At 38.9% G+C, this 22687-nt stretch overlaps 1 protein-coding gene across 3 annotated transcripts in view; it reads left to right on the forward strand.

The window, feature by feature from the left end:
- The window catches only part of CPED1 (cadherin like and PC-esterase domain containing 1), a 158016-nt gene that overhangs the window by 29659 nt on the left and 105670 nt on the right, over positions 1–22687 (forward strand). For all 3 annotated transcript variants that reach the window (XM_063396755.1, XM_063396757.1, XM_063396756.1), the window contains exons 4-5: positions 14269–14375; positions 16225–16300. In XM_063396755.1, coding sequence (XP_063252825.1) covers positions 14269–14375; positions 16225–16300 — 183 coding nt within the window. The remainder of the gene's footprint in view (positions 1–14268; positions 14376–16224; positions 16301–22687) is intronic.

Genomic DNA, 22687 nt, shown 5'->3' on the forward strand with positions numbered 1-22687 from the left:
ACAGATTTAATCTGCTTCCATAACATGGAAGTTCATTTAGTTTTGGGAAGGAAATGCATACCAGAAACATACATTATCTTGATCATTTTTTCGTTTTGCTTTTAGCAGTTAATCTTGTGCTGCACACATCATTGGTTTCAGTACAAGACAGTATAAGTTTCTGACATACATGAGTGAATTCTGCTCTCTAATGCTATGCTGTGGTTTCATGTTAGAAAATCTGAATGGATCTTATATTTTTCTGAACAATATGTATTCTTCTTCCTAATTACTAGCAGAACGTGTTCATGCTTTGCAGAAGAGCACACAAACGATTTCTTTGTATTACTAAAATAAACCCTCTGTAAGACTGAACTGAATCCTCTGTTTCAAATCCACTCTTTTCATTTAGAAAGGGAAATTCTTTATTTGTTTATAACAAAAGTGTAAGGACATTGAGTTCTGCCAGGTAAAACCTAGCGTACCAAACATATCTTTCTCTGAATATTCTGTTTAGTTCTTTAAACAGAACATACAGTCCAGTGAAGAGTGGTATTTAAGGGGCTGACTTAGAGATTACAATAATTAAAATGATACATACTGATTACACAGTGAGCTAAAATTAAAACTTTACTGGAATAAATTACGTCATGTTAACAGAATCTGAAAAACACGAGTGTCCAGGAAGATCTACATGTCGGCCAAAGGAAAGCAGCATTGTGCATGGCTACTGAAATTAAATAAATACAAGGGATTTAGGCATCAGTATACCCGTTTTTTATATGCTAGTAACATGCAGCTCCTGTAAAAGAGTTTGAGGCAATTTTTATAACTAGCATGCCGGGTAAGAAGGTAAGAGCCTACAGTTGCTTTTTAAAGTATTTTTAAAATGCTTCCCTTTAAGAAATGAATCCTGGCTCTGATAGGGTTCAAGCAGAGACTCTGGTTTATAAATATATGTCTGTTCCTAAATGTCAGATAATTGTCTGCTAATATAGGTGCTGGGAGAATGTCAGTCAGTCTAGCCAGAAGCCTGTCACCATCCTGCCAGAGCACTCTCTGTAAGGGATTGTTGGTTAGGACTGCTCAGTGATTTGGCTGCTGGAAGCTGTGGACCCTTTTTGATGCAGTCACTGGCTCTGAGCCCTGGTCAGCTGTGAGAAGTGTGCTGCTGCCTTTCATCACTGAGCTCTCATTTTAGGTAGTGGCATTATATACCACTGAAACAAAAACTTTTCTTTTTTTCTTTTTTTCTTTTTTACTTTGGCTACCATGACTTTTATTGGTTCAGGCAGCAAAAAGCTTATACACTGTTTGGGCCTTCATTGTAATTTACGACCAGCCCACGCCATTCCTAGGTTCAGATTCCAACTCTCTCCAGCTGCATCCACTTTCAGCTGACAGCTCTTTTGAATACTGCATCCCAGAGCCACCCCAGACATCAAAAGTGCAGTAGCCACCCACGGTTTAGAACATGTTTCTGAAAATTTCACACAACATGTTGTTGTTACACTGGCTTATCTTACATCAAAAGGGAACATTTTCTTCATGAGGGGAATGATTATTCTACCCTTCTGTTGTTCATTGTACTCCCTCAGACTTGAATTTTCAACGTAATATTGAGTGTTTTTTTTTTTACTTAGCCCCTGAGGTTGTCCATTTGGAGGTAATCCTAGTTTGCACAGATGTCAAAGAGAATAGAGGCTCCTCTGACACACTCAGAAATTGAAATTATTTCTTGATTTCAAGTTAGTCATGAGCACCTTCAGATTATTGGAAAAAATATTTCAGACAGAAAATTATCACTATAAGTGACACCTTCCCTTTGATTAAAAAGGAAAAACCCCACGTATCATGAATTTCTATCATTTTTGGCAGGCATGTTTCCTTACAAAACAATGCCCATCTTTCATAACAGAAAGGCAAAATATTGAGGAGATTTGGATTAAAAAGTAACAATGGAATAGGATTTGAGCAACTTTAACTGGTAGAAGGATTAAAAAAATATAATCTTAACATATTTGCTCAATGGTGCCTCACATAAATAAAATACAGTCTTAATCTGATAGAGGGAAGCACAGAGGTGCTGAGCATAATCATTTTGGAAAATTTGAACCAAATTGTTCAAGTCACAAAGTGTTTCTGAAACAAGATTATTGTTGTAATGACTTTGTTTCTGACATTTGTGGTAATGCTTTCAAAAATAAATATTTAGCTATAAAAAGGATTTTCAGTTTTAATTTATAGCAGTTACTAAAAGTGTATATATAGAGAGAGCTTACAGAGTGTTCTTCTGTATTTTGTAAATGCAAGACAAATCTGGCAGAACCACAGTTATTTTAGATCTGATAGAATAGATCTCAGTTGACCTGTTTATTGAAGAAGGATTTTCAGTGTAAAATGGAGAAGAAAAACAAGATCATTTTTTGTTTATTGGAAAGAAAACCAGTTCACTACTTTTGGTGGTTTTTTGCAGTAGGTAAAATAGAAAACATATCAGCCTTCTAAAGTGTTGTTCAACAGGCTGATAGACAAAATAGGAACAAAATCTAGCTTCTTTGGAGCAAATCAAGAAGCATTTGTCTGTCTAAATGGGAATTAGGAAAATATTTTTTTTTCTCATTTGGCTTCAGCAAGTATATAAAAAAACCTCTCACTTCAGGTTTCACAGCCACAGTGAGGCCAAGTATCCGTGGAGCCTGTCTAGAAGTCACTCTTCAACAAAAAGCAATTGAGGTAATTTTCTATAAAGATGAGACTGAAGTCAAGGGCTTTAAATACCCAGAGTTTGTCATGTTAGCCCTATTTTCCCTAGGAACGTAGTGTTAGGGCTTTAAAAAAAGCTCTGAGGGTAGAAAAAAGAGTATTCAGGAAAGTACTAGCTCAGAATGTAAGTACAAACTATTTAGGTTGCCTTTTTTACAACAGGATGATATGTGAAGTAGCAGAAAGCATCAGGTTTTCTTCTTCATTTACCCAGCTCCATGGCACATATGATTTACACCCCAGATGTTACAGTAAACATTTTTTTACAAATCTAACAATGTGAGGATATCTGTTGATCTTCAAAAGTGAGGTCTGATATCAGCGACTGAGAGATGGGACATTCCAAGTTCTGATCAGAAGCCAAATTTATTGAGCATACAAGGCATTTATATAGGGTTTTTCTTGTATGGCACTTATATAGGGTTCTATTTTTAGTAACAGTTCTCATTGGTTATACATTCTTTATGACATCAGATACTTGGTAATCATTACAAAGTTTCACAACATGTTTCTTGGTCACTTCTACACCAGGGAGCCTTTATCAGTTCCATTATACTCTCTGTTTCAATCCCCACAGTCTGACCCTAAATTTCTTTAAAATGTTTGCAGAGATAATTTTAAGGTGTACTTTGAAGTCCATGTTCTATGGATGCGCTACATGGCAGTCTAGATATCGGTCATGGACTTCCACTACCCCCCATGGCATGCCAGGTGAAGAGAAGTGAAAGGCAGCATAGAGTGATACATAGAAAACAGTATGTGTGAAGTACAGCTAGAAACCTTTACATTAGGCATGACTTAATTATTGCATCACTGTCTTGTGCAGTTTTGTCTAACTCATAAATAAAATAGGTCAGATCCCTAGTTCAAAGGACAAGTGATGCAGTATGGCTCATGTCCATGTGTCTAAACTCTTTTACCCTGACTGAGGGTGGCCTGCTTTTTGCTGAGTTTTAGGAACTGTCACTGGCTTGGGCTGTCTCCTGGGGCATTGCATGGCCACCCAGGGAGAAGAAAACAAACACAGTAGATGATTGCAGGCCAGTGGTTGAGCCTATGTCCTGACACTATTTATAGTAGCCATTGCCTTTATTCCCAAGCTCCTTTTCTTCATATTGTTTCATGTATGCTGGGTATTGTGGACTCTGGCACATTAATAAGGATTGGTATAGGTGCCTGAGTGCTCTAATTGCAGTGATCAAGGTCTGCGATTTGGATCTTAAATTATGGGATTTTGTTTCTTGCATATGTGATCAAACATTGTTTTAACATTGTAATTGGTATGCTCGTTCATTGTAATTAGAATGAGACAGGACATTAAGACAAATAAACCCATTTACTCCTTAACTGCTTATCCTGAGGCTGCTATATATCCAGAAAAAGGAAGAGGCTATTTTCTCAGCTGTAGCTTAGTTTCTACCTTTTAAAGTCAATGATGAATCCTCATTAGTGCCATCATTCAGAGGGCTTCTCAGCTTAGGTACCTCATGTTCTATTGCAAAGAGTGGGAGTGGTAGAAGTGTTGGAGTGAAATGCAGGATGGAAAGTAATCACAAGCTGACAATTTGATTTCCTTGGGCAGAACTCCTCCTCCCTAGGAACTACTTTCAAATTGAATCTTCTTTCCAGCCACCAGCTCTTTCTGTTTGTTGCGTGTGCCTTTCTAAAAGCCCAAAGTCTTCCTTATAAAAGTTGCAAGATCTGCAAGTTTTGTAATAGCCTAGTAGGGAAGGTTCCTCAGTACCACTTGTTCTTGTTAAGTTCTATGTACACACTCATCCAAGTTAGGATGTGCTTCCACAAGGTCCACAAGGTGCTTTGGGGGCTCATGTTCACTCATCATGTTTGGCACTGTGGTGGAACCTCCCCAGGGACATCTTGGGGGTACCAGGGCATGCATGTGCATGTGCATGTGCATAAAAGAGAAGAGTATTTTGTGGGCAGATCCCCTTCCTGTGATGTCCCTGGAAGCAGCTGGAGCAGGGTGCTTTTTGAATTCTCCCACCTGCTGCAGTTCCTCTGGGCTCCATTGCGCAGCCCAGTCCCTGCATGTCTCAGCTTCTTCCCACGTGCACATTCTCTCCTTCCAGTTTTCACCTGGCTCTTCATGCCAATCTACTCTTGGTAGCCTGTCTCTAATATTTCTCAATCTGTCTTTTTTGTCGGGCAGTTTTCTTCTCTACCTTCACAGAAGGTAAGAAAACATCTACACAGATGGATTTAGCTGAGCTTTGCTGGATCTGTGACATCTGTGCTTTAACTAGGTACCAAGTATTTCCATCCCAACAAAGGTTAGGTCTAAGTCCCAGAATGTGTGGGTGAGAAACATATATAGCAGCTTTGAGTTTTGTAGCTTATGTTGTGTAGTAAATACATATAAAGAATTCCAGCATTCAGGAGCAGTTGGGGTTGTAAATTATTTTAGCTTGCATACAAGAAGAGCATACCATGTTGGGTTATTAGGAGTTTCTGGTTTCACTGAGGCTTGCTGTGCAGAAAATACACATGTAGAGAACATACCAGAGTAATCTGAATATTCATCCAAAGCATGGTGTGTAAGCACAGAAGTGGAATAACAGGCTTGAGTGTTTGAATTGCCCCAATGTGTTTGTCATTGGGTCAGAACGGCATATTTTCCTTTTATTTGCTATTGAACTCTACTAAAGCTCAGAAAGTATTTTGACAGCATATTTTCATACTTTGAGTTGACAGATTATGCCATGAAAAAACCTATAGGGTGTTAGAGTTGCAACCTGTAATACAACTCAGTGGAGAATTATTCTTAGCCTGACAGTCTTGCCTGGACAGACTGAGAACCATCTAATGCACCTGCCTTACAATACTGCAGTATTTTTCTCCCTGTGTTAGACTCATACAATTTTTGAATGCAGTTTTATTTCCAGTGTTCTGCCCATTCTTTGATTGCACAGAAAGATATATGGATGTAGTTTAATAATACTGTGTCGTGGTTGCGGGGGAGGTGAATTTTTCCAGGGGGATGTGGGCAGTCCAATCAGTGATCAGCTTTTCTGCTGGCACCTAGATTGGTCACTCGGAGGTTTGGACACGCCTCTGAGGACACAAAGAGTTAAAAGCAGGACCCCAAGGGGGTTCGGCGTCTTTTGGATCCCGGTTTCAGCAGAGAGACGTCTCCGGCCTCCTTCCCCTGCCCAGCCACGAGGCTGGGTGGGGGAGGGGAAACACGTGGTCGGGCTCAGGTAAGCCGGAGCCCCCGGGGGGGGGGGGAGAAGAGAGGGGACAGGACTGGAACTGAGCTGCCCCATCCAGGATGGAGGGGTGGAAAACTGTGGAAGTGCCTTCTGTGTGTGCTCACCCCCTCTTCCCCCCAAACTCCGGGAGAAGGTGCCCAGCCACGTGGGGGTTGCCCAGCCTGGGAGTGCCTGAGCCTGCACCCTGCTGGGAGATAGAAGCTGTTAACCCTTGCTTGGCAGAAAGAAACTTTTCTTAGACATTGATTCTCATGACTGGTGATTTTGGAAAAAAGGAGAAGGAAGCGGCCTGGGACCGAGGTGATAAAGCACGATTGGAAGGAACCTGATGGGCAAAGAATGAGAGGAGTAGCCTTCGGAGCTGGACTTTTCTTGCATAATGTCAGCCATGGACTGAACTTGAGTCTCTTTTGAACATAAACTGCATTTTTGGGTGGATGCAGCTGCCCTTGCTTTTGCTACAGTGACTGGCACTTGAAGAGTGGAGCGAGCAGAGAAGAGAGGGGGAGGGTGAGGTGGCGCCCTCTGCCCTCAGGGCAGACCTGCTCCTGGAACCCCGGCCCCTGGGTAAAAAGGGGAGAGCTTGGCATGCAAGTATCCTTAAAAGAGCCCTGTATGCAGCCTTAGACTATGGACAGCGGTGAGAGCTCTGGACATAGGAAAAAGAGAGTGTCACCCTGGCAGACTTCTCCGGGCGGTGCCAGGGGTGACATGGGAACACATAAGGGGTGGACCCGTGTTTTCTGAGGAACAGTCTGTGGTGCGAGAGAGACTCCTCTCTCCCTTGCTGAATTGAAGATTAGTTGTTTTTTTGAGTGGTGATTGTTTGATCTAAAACCCAAAGGTTGGTCTGTGAAGAGTGATGTGTGGGGAGGTAGAAACTGGGAGAAGAAATGTTCTAAGAAGTTTTTATTTCTGTCTCTGTGTGTGTTTAAGAGTATTTCTGTCCCTGTTCTTATGTAATGTAATAAAGTTTTGGTGGGGTTTTTTTTGTTTTCAAGATTTAAGCCTGCTCTGCTCTGTTCCTGATCACATCCCACAGTAGCTCTTAGGGAAAAAAAAAAACATATTCATGGGTGCATTAACATCTGGCCAGTGCCAACCCATGACATACTGCAAATTAATTTTTTTTTTGCTGCCTTTTGTTGTCTTACTGACAGTTATCTGCAAACTGAAAACGCAACTTTAAAACATTTGCTGCAGGTCTGAAAATTCTTTTTTTGGTTTTCTGTTGTAGTATGGTAATTTATTGATTAAAGAAGGGATTGTTAATCTATTGCATAACTAAGTCAAGCAATAGTGCCTCTGTTTTTATGAGAAGCAACAAACAACTTCAGATGCCTATTTCACTGCCCAGATTCTGAGCTCAGATGTGACTGCATTAATTTTTGAGCACAGGGCAATGTTTTGTGCTAAGCTGTTCAGGGACAGATGAACTGTCCTTGGAATTAAACTGGTTCCATTTGGTTCACAGCAGCCTCTCCTCTACAAAGAATGCTTCCCTTGGTACTTCAAATCCTCTTGGTTAGGGAGTAGTTGAGCCAAAAAAAATCCTGATCATCCTCAAGGGGAGTGAGTAGTAACTGTCCTCAGGATTCCTTCAGCCTTTCCCTGGCAGCCACACAGCAACTGCACAAAGTATTTTGTGAATGAATTAACTGTGTCCAACCATTTCAGCCTCAGTAGGGTAGGGTATATTTTACACTTAAATTATTCCACTGCAATTAATGTGACAATAGATTTTAGCCTCATCTGTCCAGCTAAGCTAGTGGTTATGGGGCTATGTGTTATGGCAGAGACAGTCAGTCTGAACACACTCAGAAACACTGAAAGATTTGCATATAGACAGGTTAATAGCTGCTTTCCAAAATAGTTCAGCAGATATCAGAAACCTCACCATCTTGTCCTGTTCTATCACTCATGTGGAGGGATCATTTCTTCATTGTTGTCGTAGTGAGTCCATATTGGTAATAGCTCAATGACCATCAAGTGCCACACCAAAAGAGAAATTAAAATACTTCCAACAACAACTGTTTTAAGGAGAAAATTCCTGAACACCTAGGTGTGAGACATTCCTTTGGGAAAAGTCTTACCAATGAAACAGTGATATCAAAAACTTACAAGATGTGTCATTAACAAAGAAAAACTATTCAGTCCAGCAAGTGGCATTCTGATACTTGCACAACAAGGCAGCCAAACTGCTGTAACCAGAAATAGGCTTCAAAGGATATTTTCCCCTGGAGTGCCATCCATGAAGCTCAGATCTTCAGGGGTGTAGAATTCCCACTTCCTCAGACCCTGTCATGCAGCCTGCCTGATGCTGCTGCCCTCTGAGAGGCTGAAGAGCATAAAATTCAGCCTAGAATGCAGAGGCAGTTATGAGGCAGAAGTTCTGTCTTTCAGACATCTCTTAGTGCTTCCACTTTAAACTTCTGTCTAGCAAACTATTGTCTCTTATAAATTGACTACATGGCAGGGCTAAAGCCCAGCATATTTCTCTGTCCATTTTAAAGTAGGATTTGTGCACAAACAGCTACTTTCATAAATACATGCTTCCTCAGCCAACTGGGGACAATCTGTGCTCCCTTCATTACCATGCAGGAGGAGAGGAGGTTGACTTTTTTTCCTTGTATACTGTGAGGACTCATGACTCATGAAGCTAAAACTTACATCTAAAACTTTATTTTTTTTTTTACAAATCAGGATTACAACATGCTATAACTGAATACAGTTGAATGTGTCACTATGTAAACAATAACGTATCCTGAAAACCTCTTTTCATCCATGCAGCTTAGAGATGCCTGAAAATATATTTCAAGTAGAGCTAACATGAACTTCTCTTAAAAAAGGATCCTGTACAAAACTCAGGATCTCCCTTAGCAGGGGTTCTATAGCCTCCTTAGAGTAAGGTATTCCAGTACTTGATACGTATGTTTAGAAACTGCTCTTTATGTACCCTTCACTGCAAATTAAAATACTTTGTATCCTATCTCCAGTGATTAAAGAGACAGCTGATTTTGGATGTGGTGTTGTGGTTTAACCCCAGCCATCAGCAAAGCACCATCCAGCTGCTCGCACATCTCCCTCTGGTGGGATGAGGGAGAGAATCAGAAGGGTAAAAGTGAGAAATCTCATTAACTGAGATAAAGACAGATTAACAGGGAATGCAAAAGCTGTGTCTGCAAGCAAAGCAGAACAAGGAATTAATTCACCAGTTCCCGTGAGCAGACAGGTGTTCAGCCATCCCCACGACAGGAGCTTCATAATGGATGGAACCAAACCGTTAGCTGGGCAGACAAAGGTCTTCACTCTGATTCTGTGTTTCTTCCCTCCCACTCCCTTCTTCCTTCTTCCCAATAAGCTTTTGTTGTTGACCACTGCATCATAAAGTACAGAGTATCCTTTTGGCCAGATGGGGTCAGCTGTCCTGGCTGTGTCCCCTTCCAGCCTCATGCCCAGCCCAGCCTCCTTGCTGCAGGTCAGAGTGAGACACCAAGAAGGCACTGACACTGAGACATAGTTAAAACAGTGGTGTAAACTGGTTGTAAACTGGTTTGGTACCAAATCAAAAAGACATCGCTGTGTGAGTTACTAGACAAAGGATTGACTCCAAGTCAGCCTCTACAGGAGGTCTTCCAAAATCTGTCTCCTTTTTCTAACCCTCTACTGAAACCATGTTTTCCAAATCTGGGGAACAGTGTTACTGGAAAGGGATGACCAACACAAAATGAAGCAGAAGGATTAACCTCTGATCATTGTTATCACCAGAACCCTCATAAACAGGTTTGGTTACAATTCTTGACATCTGCAGGACTATTATTTAGAATTCTGTGGGGAATTGGCATGGAATAAATTAAATCTGAAATTTTAAAGGAGCACATTCAACTCTTTCAGCATCAATAAATACTTGCCAAGAGCTGAAAAGTTATTTATATTTGCTTTGTTGGGGGGTTTTTTGGCAACAGTATTGTATTGTTAGTTCATGTGCAGTTTATAAATTTGGTCCTTCTCTGCAGTAGTACTCTATGGCAAATTGTACCTGTCCACTTGATTTCTTCTTATGAACTATGGCACTTTTAACTTGTTTTGAATTTCCTTGGGTTGAATTTGGACTGATTATCAGAATTATTTTGAATTTTACCCATGCTTTGCAAAGTCCTTATACTTCTTTTCAACTTGGTGTTACTTGCTGTTTATAAATGCACTTATTATTCCATCATTCAATTTGTTACTGAAAAAAATTTGATCGGACCTGAATGTACTGTGGAGTATCTTTTGAAGTTCTGCTCCAAAATAAATCCACTTTGATAATGTATTAGACTTCATTTTTTTGAAATAGCTGTGCAGTCACCTCATAGGTATGTTGTGTGGAAACAATATTGAAAGACTTACTAAAGCCATATTGTTTCATTGCTAATATTTACTTTGTTCACTAAATTGCTTACTCTGATTTCTGTTTACTGGATCCGTTACTCTGTCAGAAGAAAGGAGACTACTTTCATGTAATATGTTCTTGACAAACAAATGCTGGCTGTTTCTTGTTGTCTTCTTTTCCTCTACTGCTTACAAACTGATCAGTTTCAAGGTAGTGGTGTGAGCAAATGCAAAATAGCGAACTGACTTGAGATTAAAATAAAAATAAATCCAAGTGGCTTTTTAAAAAAAATTATTTCTCAGAATGAATGAAATACAGGAAGATAAACATGAAAGACAAAAATTTTATTTGATTGTCAAAGTTCTTTAGTTTAAAAATTCAGGATGGAAACCTTAATACTGCAAAATGAAATTTCAGCCTATGGTAGTGAAATGAAACTTAGTCATTTGATTAAATTAAATAATATACACCTAAGAGATTAAAAATTCCAGAGGTGCATGCATCTAACAGTTTTCCTGCAAAATTTAGCCTTGAATGCCATAGCTCATGGGGAGAAGGTGATTTTTTCAAAGACTGGAATAAAATCACTCTACTTTAGAAATCACCTTCAGAAATTCTTCAAGTTTATCTATAAACTTGAAATTCCATTAAATCCCACAGTTCTCATTTGGTTTCTGTTAACTTTGGTCTATTATATCAGAATACAAACTCTCTGCAGAATGTTATTACAGAAAAAGTTAAATGTTTTTATTGGTGTCCGCATTGCTATTTCCTCTGCGGCTAAAAAACGTTTACTTTTCTCCCTAGACTATTATCTTTTAAATTATTTTCCACATTAGCTATTTTAATTATTTCAAATGACAAATCAGTGTCAAAGCCAATGTAAACAGTGCTATCTCACTGAAAATTAGAATTTTTACATTACATCAAATTTCAGTTGAAAGTTACTGCTCTCTGAATTGAATAGCACGTTCTTTGACTCATTCAGAATAGAAGGTGATCACATCAGATTTCAGCCAAATTATGCTGTACTACTATTAATTGAAGTAGAAACTTGGATTGATATTCTTACATAAACATGAGATATACATTGCAGGTACAAATACTGTTTGAGATGGGACTGGATGACAGCTACAAAGACCACAGAGAGGAGAGGATAAGAGCTGTCAAAAGACAGGTGAATAAAAGCATCATGCTGCCAGCATGTATCCACTTAAGGCTCACTTTGCCTGCATAGTTAGATGTAATTCTGCAGGTGAGCATTCCTTGTGTATGCAAGGCCATACTTAACAGACTGAACTAAACCGATTTGAAAAGATGTTCAGAGAGCAGATGAACATGCAATTGCATATTCTCATCTTGTTACCACTCTTCCACTTGTTCGAGTGCAAAATGATACAAAGAGTAGAGAGTATCTCCATGAGGTGTGATTTCATACTGTCTGACTATCTATGGCTCATGTATGCTGAGCTCCACTGGTTTGCTGAATAAAGCAAACAGGATTTCCATAACTACTGACAAAGTTCATTCTGTGGGAAAAGCTTCATGCAAAGTGCTAGTAATTACATTGTTCAGATATGAAGCATTCTTTTTTAACCTTCCCTCTCAAATGTGCTGTATAAACCTGCTTCAGGTTTGGAGTCTGCAGGAAACCAGAAAAACTGTGTATACGTAGAAAATGGAATATTATGGACGTTATTAAAGCTTCTTCATTAAAGTCTCTAGAAACATTTTGAAACATGAGAAACATGAGTTCTTCCATGCGGATTATGTTTATATTACTGTCACTTTTGTTCTTTCTCTTTAACTGGAGAAGTCACACTGCTCTGTCAGCCTGAATCTGAGAGACAGCACTAGGTGTACTCTGTTTTTCTAATAGGAAGTCTCTTGACTTCTATAAATAGACATGTTTTAGTTCTGATTGTTCTGTACTGAAATAACTGGCTGGAGGTTTAATTGCTCTGAATAGAAAACACAAGTAATGGCAGGCATTCAAGCTCTCCTGAACTATTCTGCTTCCTGGGCACTGGCTCAGAAGCACACCAGATCTGAGGGTACATTTTCCTTTTCTTCTCTTAGGTACATTCATATTGATCACTCTGATGTATCCTAAGGGCAAATACACAGTGCAACATATCCTCTGGAGTCAGGGATCAAATTCTTCCCAGGGCAGGATGTGTCACAATAAACAAGGGAAGGAAATGAACTGCTTCTGAGAAATAGAGTTCCCTCCAGCTCCCTTTCAATTTGCACACAAGTAGGCATTGTGATTTATATGTAATTATAATGATTTATTCAAAGGTGTTTACTAGTCAGAGGCATAACAACTTGCTTATCTGATAATTACATAGCTGGTGAGGTCATTGAGTAGGTTGTTAACACTGCCAAACTTTTGCACTAAAATGAGATATTTGCTTGTACATTTCTTTAATGTTTTGTTTGCTTGCTATCTGTGGCATTTTTATCTACCTGCAGGGGTTTTTTTTGGTTGTTTCTTTCACAAAGAAGCATGTAGTGAATCTGTCTTGCCTAAATTTCATATACACTAATTACTTTTATACCATAATACTGGTTCTTGTAATGTGAAATTGAAGAACTTATTACAGTAATAAATGCAGTGAAACTGAAAATTGATCTCTTCAGCTTTGTCACACTGCTTATAAACATAAAAAAGTGATAGTTACTTTCATAGTCCTGGATCCATTCTACACAATCAGTTCATTACTGTACTTAACATAAATTGAGTGCTAAATCTCCTTAAGTGGGATCTTTACCCTGCTTGACATTTGTAATCATGATTGGGATAGGAAAAAAAACACATTCTGGAGAAAGAAAAAAAGGAAATAAAAAAAATAAATACCTCTGTGGGCCATCTGTGGGAACAATTTAAGGGGGTAATCTAATAAAATTAAGAAGGTATCACAGATGGATAGCACAAAATGGAGTAAAATACATGTAATCTTCTCAACCTTTGGAAAAAGAACCAACCAGTCCCTGAAATAGCTATTCTGCAGGGAGCTTTGAGACCTGATTCTATACCTTTGGATACCGTACTGCTTCTCTGACCACCCTTTCTGTTTGTAAGTTCATTATTGCTGATTGTCTTTCTGTCAATTAAATAATTTACCCTTTATTGAGCATATTCAAGGAGTCCTCAACAGATGTAATAATTCTGTTGTGATCTGCCACCATCTCCAACTGGTCCAGATAACAAAGGCTATGTATAGCAGAAACCAAATGACCACGTGAGGAAGCTGACCAAGGTTTCTTGAAGCAACAGTGGCATTTCTACACCACATCACATGCTGAGATATGAGCAAGTTCAAGGCCTATTTGTATCTTCAGGTCAGCCATGCCCCAGGAAGGAAGCATCACGTTAGCTCGGAAGCTAGCAATCTAATTCCCACTTGTTCTAGATCTGGAATTCTCAGTTCTAGATCTGGCAGTCTGATGTCTAACATTTAGGAATCCACTACATCAAAACTCCTGCTATTTGCAATAGCATGACCAATACTTCCTGTAAAATTTACTTTCAATTAAAGAACACCTCAGAAGATCACACTGCATGTACTGGATATGTGTTATAAGCATGCATGTTGAAAAGTTCAGAAAAAACTTAAAGCAGCTCATGTTACCAAACTTTTTATTTTCTGAATGTTAAACAGGTCAAACAGCAGGGTTTGGACATCAGCAGGCAGGTATAAGAGGAAATGCTCACTGTGAAACACCTAAATATAGTTCCAAAGCTTGAACTGTGGTAGCAAATACGTCTTTCATCCTTCTGCCACCTGTAGCTGTTTGTGTAATTAGCTCTCCAACAGTTTGCTGTTCTTCAGAATTTCGCTCTAAGTATTTTTTATGCAAATAAGAATTGCATGACATTTTCTTTCTCAAAGTGCTTCTTTTCTATCCTGATAGGTGGTATGAATCCTTGGGATCTTTTCATCTGCTTATCTTCCAAAAAAAATGGTGGTACTGGCTGCTTTCAAACAGAAGATCTGCGTAACCTAGAGCTTTTCCAGAAGGTATGAGATTATTGTGTTCACCTTTGTGGGAATGGAAGAACAGGTCAGATTTTCAGCCCTCACTCGTAGAAGGAGAAGTATCAAATGTTTATTTTATACTGCAGCAGCATGGTTAAGCACAAATGAAGCTTTTTCATGGTTTCTATTTACTGAGAAATACTTGTCAGGTACCAACATTTCATTCTTTTTTATATCACACCCAGGTATCAACAGCAGTTTCTCATTTGAACATAGTATATTAGTTTGGTTGTAAGTATTTTAGTGTAAATACTGAAAATTGTTACAACTCAGTGTCAAGTTTCCCTTTTCTCTTCTTTAGCTTGAACTTTTGCATTCTTGGCCACCTTCAATCAGCATGTCTTGCTGCAAAAGTGTCTGCAAGGGAAATTATTTAAGTAATTTTCCCTACTGGAAAAGAGAATTTAGAAATGGTGAGAAACAGTTAGAAAACACATGCAATATTTCAGAATGATAGTACAGGCAAAAGATGGAGATGGATGAATTTAGGCTTCATATCTTATATAACAAGTGAGTTTCACCTAATGTAATTCTTCCTTTGTAAACATAATTGTGGCACTTCTCTAAACAGTGACAGTGCTCCTGCGATTGATAATTTTTAATCTGGACCAGGGCCTTCAAGGGAGTTCCTTGCTCTGGCACTGCAACCTGCTTCCTCATGGTCCAAAGCATCAATAGTACCAATTATCTTGGTATTTTCAGGATTGCTTTTTGTATTTTTACTCACATGAGCAGGTTGTGGGCACAGTTTAGGTTACTTGGGTATGTAATTTCTATGTAAACACCTGACCTGTTGATAAAAATGTGCCAGTTATATAAACTGAAGTCTTTGATAAAATGTGACCAAGGTACAAGGTACAGTTTGACTTGTACTTGAAGTAAAATAGCACATATAATAATGGCAAGACTAAATTATTGACTCCAGCTTGAGGGTCTGAGAGAAATGGAGCTGCTTTTAAAAGGTGTCTCTGGTGATACCAAAACCCACTGGTGTCCACAGAAGTCAGAGCTTTGAGCATGTAGTGGGGTTCCCTGGGACAGGATGTCATATCAAAGTGTATGCAAAGTGAAATTTTTATGGCAGTTATAGTTTGCTAGAAATATACATGCTTTGAATATGCTCAGATAATAAAGCACCCCAGGCTTCTGCAAACTGCTTTTTTCTCATTCTGCCTATATTACCATATCTGAGCCTCTAACGCTGTGCAATATAATAATCCTGGCAGCATGCTTCAATGTCCAGATGTGTCACACATGAATAACTGAGACATAAGGTGATCAAAGGAGTTGTTCAAGTTCTCTCAGGAAGTCTGCAGCAGAGCAGGGACTTAAACCAGATGGCCCATTCCTCCAGAAAACTTTAAATATTGAACTAACATTACTTGCTGCTGGTGTGTCCATACCAAAGTGCAATACAGTGTTTTGCTGCAGAGCCTGCCTGTGATTTAGCTACATTAGCTTACTACTGATCCCTGTTCAAGAGGGACAGGGTATTTCCATGCAGAGAGAGACAGTGGTTGGTAACTGAACAGAACAGAGAAGCTGCAGAGACTGAAAAGGGGACAGGGAACAGGTCAACACCCAGCAGCCAGAGGGAGAAATATAGGCCTAAAATTTTGCATATGGACACAGAGGAAGAGTCCAGACCTTAACTTCATTATTCCAACGTTGCAGGGAGAGCAAAGTTATCATTTCCTCTTGACACTAATGGGAGATTTGCACGTGAGGTGCCTCTGATAAATTAAACACAAACCTGTTAAAGGCATTTCCATTGAACAAAAAAGAACATTTTTTGAATTAAATCATTAAAGCTTCTCTTTTTTACGTACAGGTAAACCTGCTTCCAGAAATCCAGCATTTTCTTTGCAGAAAAGAGGGATTATGCCAGATAACAAAAGCCTTCTCAGGTAATCTGATTTCTTCAAATCTGCATATGTGATGATCATCTTTTAATAGCTGTCACAGGAAGTTTCTGAAATGAGACTGTCAAGCTTATAATTCCATATCATTTTTAGTCATGAATGCATAGAGGGAAAAATGAAAGATTGATAATCCATTTTAAACACACTTAAATATAGGTTAGAGTTATACAGTATCTTTACAGGTAAAGCTATTGCTTTGTGCAGCTGTTGCATATTGGCAAAATAATTTGGCTGTCTTATTTTTGGACTGTTTTGTGTTAATTTAGTGTATTGGTATTTACATTTCTGTGCCCTGGGTTTGGTGTAACATGTTGGTTCAACTTTACAAAAATGTTGTGACATGGAGAAGGAGTCAGAGTTTGGTTCCCATCCAGACACAATTTACTGATAAAAAGCCTTTATTGTGTATTAAGATCATCAACCAGAAAAGTTTAAAGGTTATGGGCAAGTTTCCAAAGAATTCTAATTTACCATGAGTAAAATTCATCTTTGAATAGAAAGTGGAAAAAAAACGGTTGTGTACTGTATTAGTTCTACTTAAACTTCCCTCTCTTTCCCCTTTTTATATATATATGCTAAATTTAACACAAAAGGAAAGGATTCATTAAATCTCATTTAGGAGTTAGGTGTCTCCTGAAAGCAGTATTCTGGTCTTCCATTTAAGTCAGTGGAGAGGGAGACACACCTACAAATGCTACTTCTTTTTATCTTAAAATATATATTTAAAATAGTTGTGTTGAATTAGTCTCTGCAGGTGCTTGCTACCCAATGATGTCTCACCACTGCCTAGAGAAATTGGTAACCTTGCTTGTGTTGTAACAGATTGCCTTCAAAAAACCTTGGTTCACCCTGCTATTTGAAGAAAGGCCAGTTGCAGTTATTTTAGTATTTTACTACCACAAAACCACAAACACAAGAAGCACTTACAAATTGAACTTGGAAAAAAGGAAGGGATGGACAGAAACCGTTTAAAATTTACTTTTATTTCTTATCCTTCTACTCTAAATTTATTGATTATTGAATTGACTGAATAAATTCAATTAATATCCCCACATTTTTTGCTTGTGACAGTAAGTAATGAGTGATGTCTCCCTATCCTGACTCACAGGCATTTCCTAACCGTTTCTCTTGCCTGTCCCACTGAGTGATAGAGAGGCTTTTGTAGGCACCTGGCATATAACCAGGGTCAACCTAACACATCTTGTCTTCAGGGAAGGGCCATTTGTAAGCATCTTATTCCTTACTTATATTTTTAGTATTTTCCTGACAAAGAGGAAAGGCCTTGTGAATGATGTTGAAATCCCATTGAAATCAAGGTAATGCATGTGCTTTGCAGCAGGGCTCTGAATCTTACCTTCACAGCAAGGGAGGATTATTCTAGCACTCCACTGAAGAACTATCACGCAGAAAAAGGCTCATCCCTTGCTTTTCTGTTACCAATAAGAAAGGTTTTGAACCTAAATTAGCCGAAGTATTTTAAAGTAAAAATAAAAATTTCTGTCTCTTCAATCTAGGTATCTTCACATCAGCATGTGATTTAGGGCTGAGATAGCTTTTTCAACACAAGATTCTCATGACACCTAAGATGCCATGGGGAGTCCAGCATGCCCAGTAGAATGGGCAGATTCAGCACAGGACCCATTTCCTTTTGGTCCAGCAGCTAAAGGTTCAGAGGGATATCCTGTGGTATCCTAGATGACAATAGATATTTATTTATGAATACTGAATTTAACACTTGGTATTTTGAGTAAGCAAGCCCAAAAGAACATTTATTTTCAGTGTAATTCAGGATTAGCTGAGTTGCTTCATGCTGACTGTATAGACTACACTGATGTGCACTAACAGGAATAGGAACTTGGGCTGTGGTACACAGTGGGGTCATCTCTGTATAGACCAGACCTCAGTTTCAGCCCATGAATTAATCCCATTCAGTGACACTGGATATGTGACATGTAATTTAGAATGAGTGGAACCCATCCATAAAAGGAGAGATTAGAATCAGCAGGGTAAATAATTTGATTTCAGGTTCAGTGGACAAAAAGACATAAGTTAGAGCAAACTAGTCTAGAGGTGAAACTTCAGATACTCCCCCTTCTATTCATCTGATAAAGCTAGCTCTTTCCACTTTCTTTTGCTTACATTCTCCAACAGATCTCTCTTTCAAAACAGCAGAGTTGCCAATTAACAGGATTTGTTTGATCCTCAATTTTAAAATTATTCATGGAAAGAATAGTTGTCATCAGTATTTCCTCCACAGAACATTTTGTTTCCTTTCAAATCAGTTATGTACTTTCACACTTTGTGTTTGAGTCGACCGGGTCTCTCTGCAATTGCTGTTAAAGAGGATCAGTTGGTTTGTTATTACTGTCATTTGGTCAGCCTTCAAGGAGCCAAGCAATTTCCTGTAAAAGTGAAAACACAAAGAGTTATGTTCTCTAATTAAAGACATAGTAAGTTGTAGGAAGAAAAACCAGGCAGCAAGGCTGAGAAAATGGGATTACTGGATTTACTGTGACTATGATAATGTTGATGTCAATAGGCAGTGGTAAAGTGGTTTGGGTTTTCTTAATATTTTTATTTGTCATTGTGCATCTCTTAAACTGCTTTGCTTTGTATTTAAGACAGCATGCCCATTCTTATACCCCTGTTGTACAGGAAAGAAAATGATTTATACAAAATATCAGGCCAGTGCCTGTTTCTTTGCTGTTTCTCTTTAATGGAAAATGTTTTTGTCATTCTGACATTTCATATTGCTTCTATTTCTATGGGGTGGGCGGAAGTAATGCACATACCAGTGATGACTGCTTTTTAGGAAATAAGCTGGGAAGAGACAAAGTTAGGAAAATCAGTCTGGAAGAAGACTAGAGGAGCAAACAGGTTAAAAATACATGCTGTGTGTGGATAGATTGGGTTACCATTGAAGACAGGGTTGCTGGAAGATGGGCATGTGGATTTGTGGTAATGGATTTGTGATGAGGCATAAGAATAGTAACAGATGTTAGAATTCAACATGGAAGGGTACTTGCTTCACAGTCTGAGAAGATTGTTTGAACTTCTGCTTTTGCAGGGCAATTGTCCCAGTTTTTGCTCAAATGCTGATGTCTGCTCACTATACGTGCGACTTGGGCCTTGAGAAGGTTCTGATTTAGCTAATGGATAACCAAGGAAGGCTCTTGGCATTTATTGCTCAGGTTAGCAAAAGCTGCAGTAGTTGTAGTGATCTGGAAATTAAGTCTTCCTGCAAATGACCTGGACCTAGAAGCTCTCTGAGGTTGGAGAATGACTGTCAAAGAGACTTCAGGTATTCATACCTGGTAACCCACCGAATGTGGGTTTAGAACTGGGCTTGGCTGCCTCCTGGAACTACTCCCAGCCAAGAAATGGAGAGGACTAAAGTCCACAATGTGAGCAGAATTGCCCAGATCAGTTTAGGACACAGGAAAGGTATCCTGATGCATGTACAACAAATACTATATTTGACAGGTTTTACCTGGGAAAGTAGTGGAACTGCCTATAACATTGCATCCCTAATTTTTGTGTTCCCTAAGGAATCCAAACTAGTCATGTAAGCATTTGTCTCATTTCATCACTTCCAGTGCCCAGCCTGTGCCATACATAGCTGTTTTCTCTACCCATGCAAATCACTGATCCTTTTTAAAGTAATGTTTTTGTCGTATGCCTTCCTTCTGTTCTGTGTTTCTGTTTATTAGTGTCACTAGTGCAGAGATTTTATGAGTTTCTGCCAGCCTTGTGTGCTCCCATGATCTCCTGCTGGGCTGGCCAGCAGCATTAATCACACAGAAATCTTGGGATAGGCATGAGACTAATGAAATTTTACAGGAGGTAGAGCCAAGATAGCCCAGCTGTGTGACTGTGCTCCCACTCTGTGATATGTTTATGGTCAGGTGCTAACCCTGTGCTAGCTTTCTTCTCCTGCTGCCTATCCCCAGTGTCCTTGGGTTACTCTGAGTCAACATGAGAACCATTATGACCTAAGGGTAGGAAGCAAGACTCAGTGGAGCCTCCTGTGGAGGAGATAAAGCACAGATCAAATTTAGTTTCTGTTGTAACAATTTGATATCTCTGAGACAGGAACTTGATATTTTATCGGGGTATGCATTTCTTCTGGCAGCTGGCCATTATAAATGTTTGCATACCAGTTTTGATCAGGTTTGTGACTGTTACCTTTCTGCTACTGAAGCTAATAAGAGCCTCAAGAGTGGCCAATAAAAACAGCATCTGATTTTTTTCCAGTTAATTTGATTATATACTATGGAGCAGGAATTTCATTGATTTTACAGCAGTGTCACATCTCAGCTAGATAAGAACAGCAACATAACAGCAAATATTAAGAGTTTGAAAAGAAGCAAAGCAGCTAAATTAATTACTTGTCTATACTATTCTATATTCTACCCTGTCACTAGTACATAATTATGGCTCTAATCATGCAACAGTCAGCCAGCATTTTCACTGTGTTGCTTTTTCCAAAGTTTTGTAGCTTATCTGTGTAATTAAGTTCTACTATGAAGGGTGCACATAGAAGAACCAGCCCTTCTGAAAAATATTGGAAAAACCCCCATACCTCTAACTCTTAGGATGCTTTAGGAATGAAGACACAAACACTATACTTAATACTGTAAATACTGTTTTTCATGCACCTGCCAAAACAAAGAGGCAAAAAACATGGTAAGTGATTAAGGTAAACTGAAGCTCTATTTGCTGATGTTTCTAAAGGGAAAAATAAACAGCATCATACAAATGTAGCACTGTCATAATTTTATCTTTTAAACTCTGAAACTTCACAATGAATTTCAGTGCATTTCAACCCACAGTTTAACCTCTATATCTGCTTTACTATAAAATTGTTTGGTTTTTAATACTAAACCTATTTAGGATAGTTTAAATTTCCAGAAATGACAAGTAGTTTGACATTTCTCCATTCTAAATATCTAGAGTGTGTTGCTTTGAGATTAAGTGTATTAACAGAGGGTGGGATCACTGCATTTTTTTGATGTGAAAAGCTTTTAAGGGCAGCTGAATCAGTAGTTAGCAGTGGGCAGGATATTGAAATTGCATCAATGTTGACATCACAAATAAAGTTTGTAATGCATATCAAGGCCATCACATATTAAGTTTCAAGCAAGAAACAACATTCCAGTGAACTCAATGCAAATTTTTCCAGGACTTCACTGGGGGTCAGGATTGCCCCTAGTGTTTCTAGTTTCCTTCAAATATTCGTCATTCACTTTGAGTTTCACAGCCACATTTTTCTAAATGCATAGGTCATAAAACTTGGTGTTAAAGGTCCTTTCTCTTTCTTTAGCAACCTCAAGGCATAATGTGTAAGTACATTACTAGTCTTTGTTTCAGTATTTTCATCCAAAAATCAAATAGGTAACAGGAGGCAATCAAATGGGATAGATCTGCTTTCTGTGACAAGTCTCAAGACATGTAGTGGCAGTAGTTCAATTGAAATCATCCATCCTCCAAAATCAACACTGAAAAATGGAAAAGAATTGCATTTTCAATGCTCATTGCTTTCACAGTTATGCAGCTTAGAGCGTGTTGCTGTACCTGATTGAGCCAAAGGTTACTAGGCCTTATTTTAATAAAAATTCCTTGTCCTGGAGGATTCAGAAGTCTGCCTAAGAATCTGTTAAAGCTTTTTAGGCATCTCCTGATGTGGAGCAAGCTTTGCAGCTGTTAAACACACCTTTCCAATCTACAGAGGCTGGAAAATTGCCCAGCTGTAAATTCTAGAAGAGGACCAGGTTGTAGCAGTAGGGTTTGCATGGTCTATATCACATGTGAGCTTTTTGTGCTCCAGCAGCCCACACTGGTAAGGAAAACAGATGATCCAATACAGAATGCAATATGGAGTTCTTCTAACTCACTCAAGTGCCCTGTTGGAATGCAAACCTGCAAGGCTAGCAGAGAGGACTTGTTATCAGTAGTTTCTGAATATTCTACTGTAGAAATTGCTGGAAAATGACATGAGGTTCCATCCTCTTTGCTTTTTTCATGTCAGACAATTGCAGTTCCTGCTAGAAACAGACTACTACTGTGAAAATCTAGGAAGATGTTCATAAGGCTTCTATGCAGATGGAAAGGCTGCTGTATGGTTTCAGCATCAATGTACTTTAAGGTTCTAAAGCAATGTTTTCCCTGATAAAAAGCAAAGCAATTGGATTAATATCTTGCAAGTACAAATGTGCTGAGTTTACAATTCCATTTTTTGAAAGAAATTAACAATGTGCTGGGCTCAAAACAAAGCACAGCACTTCAGTTGCATTTCATTCTGTCTCTAGCTTTGTGCTTCATTAAACAAGGAGGAGCTCCCAAGGTGACTCAATTGCTCTTGATATGCTTGTA

This window comes from Prinia subflava, chromosome 4, assembly GCF_021018805.1.
Source record: "Prinia subflava isolate CZ2003 ecotype Zambia chromosome 4, Cam_Psub_1.2, whole genome shotgun sequence".
Lineage (NCBI taxonomy): Eukaryota > Metazoa > Chordata > Aves > Passeriformes > Cisticolidae > Prinia > Prinia subflava.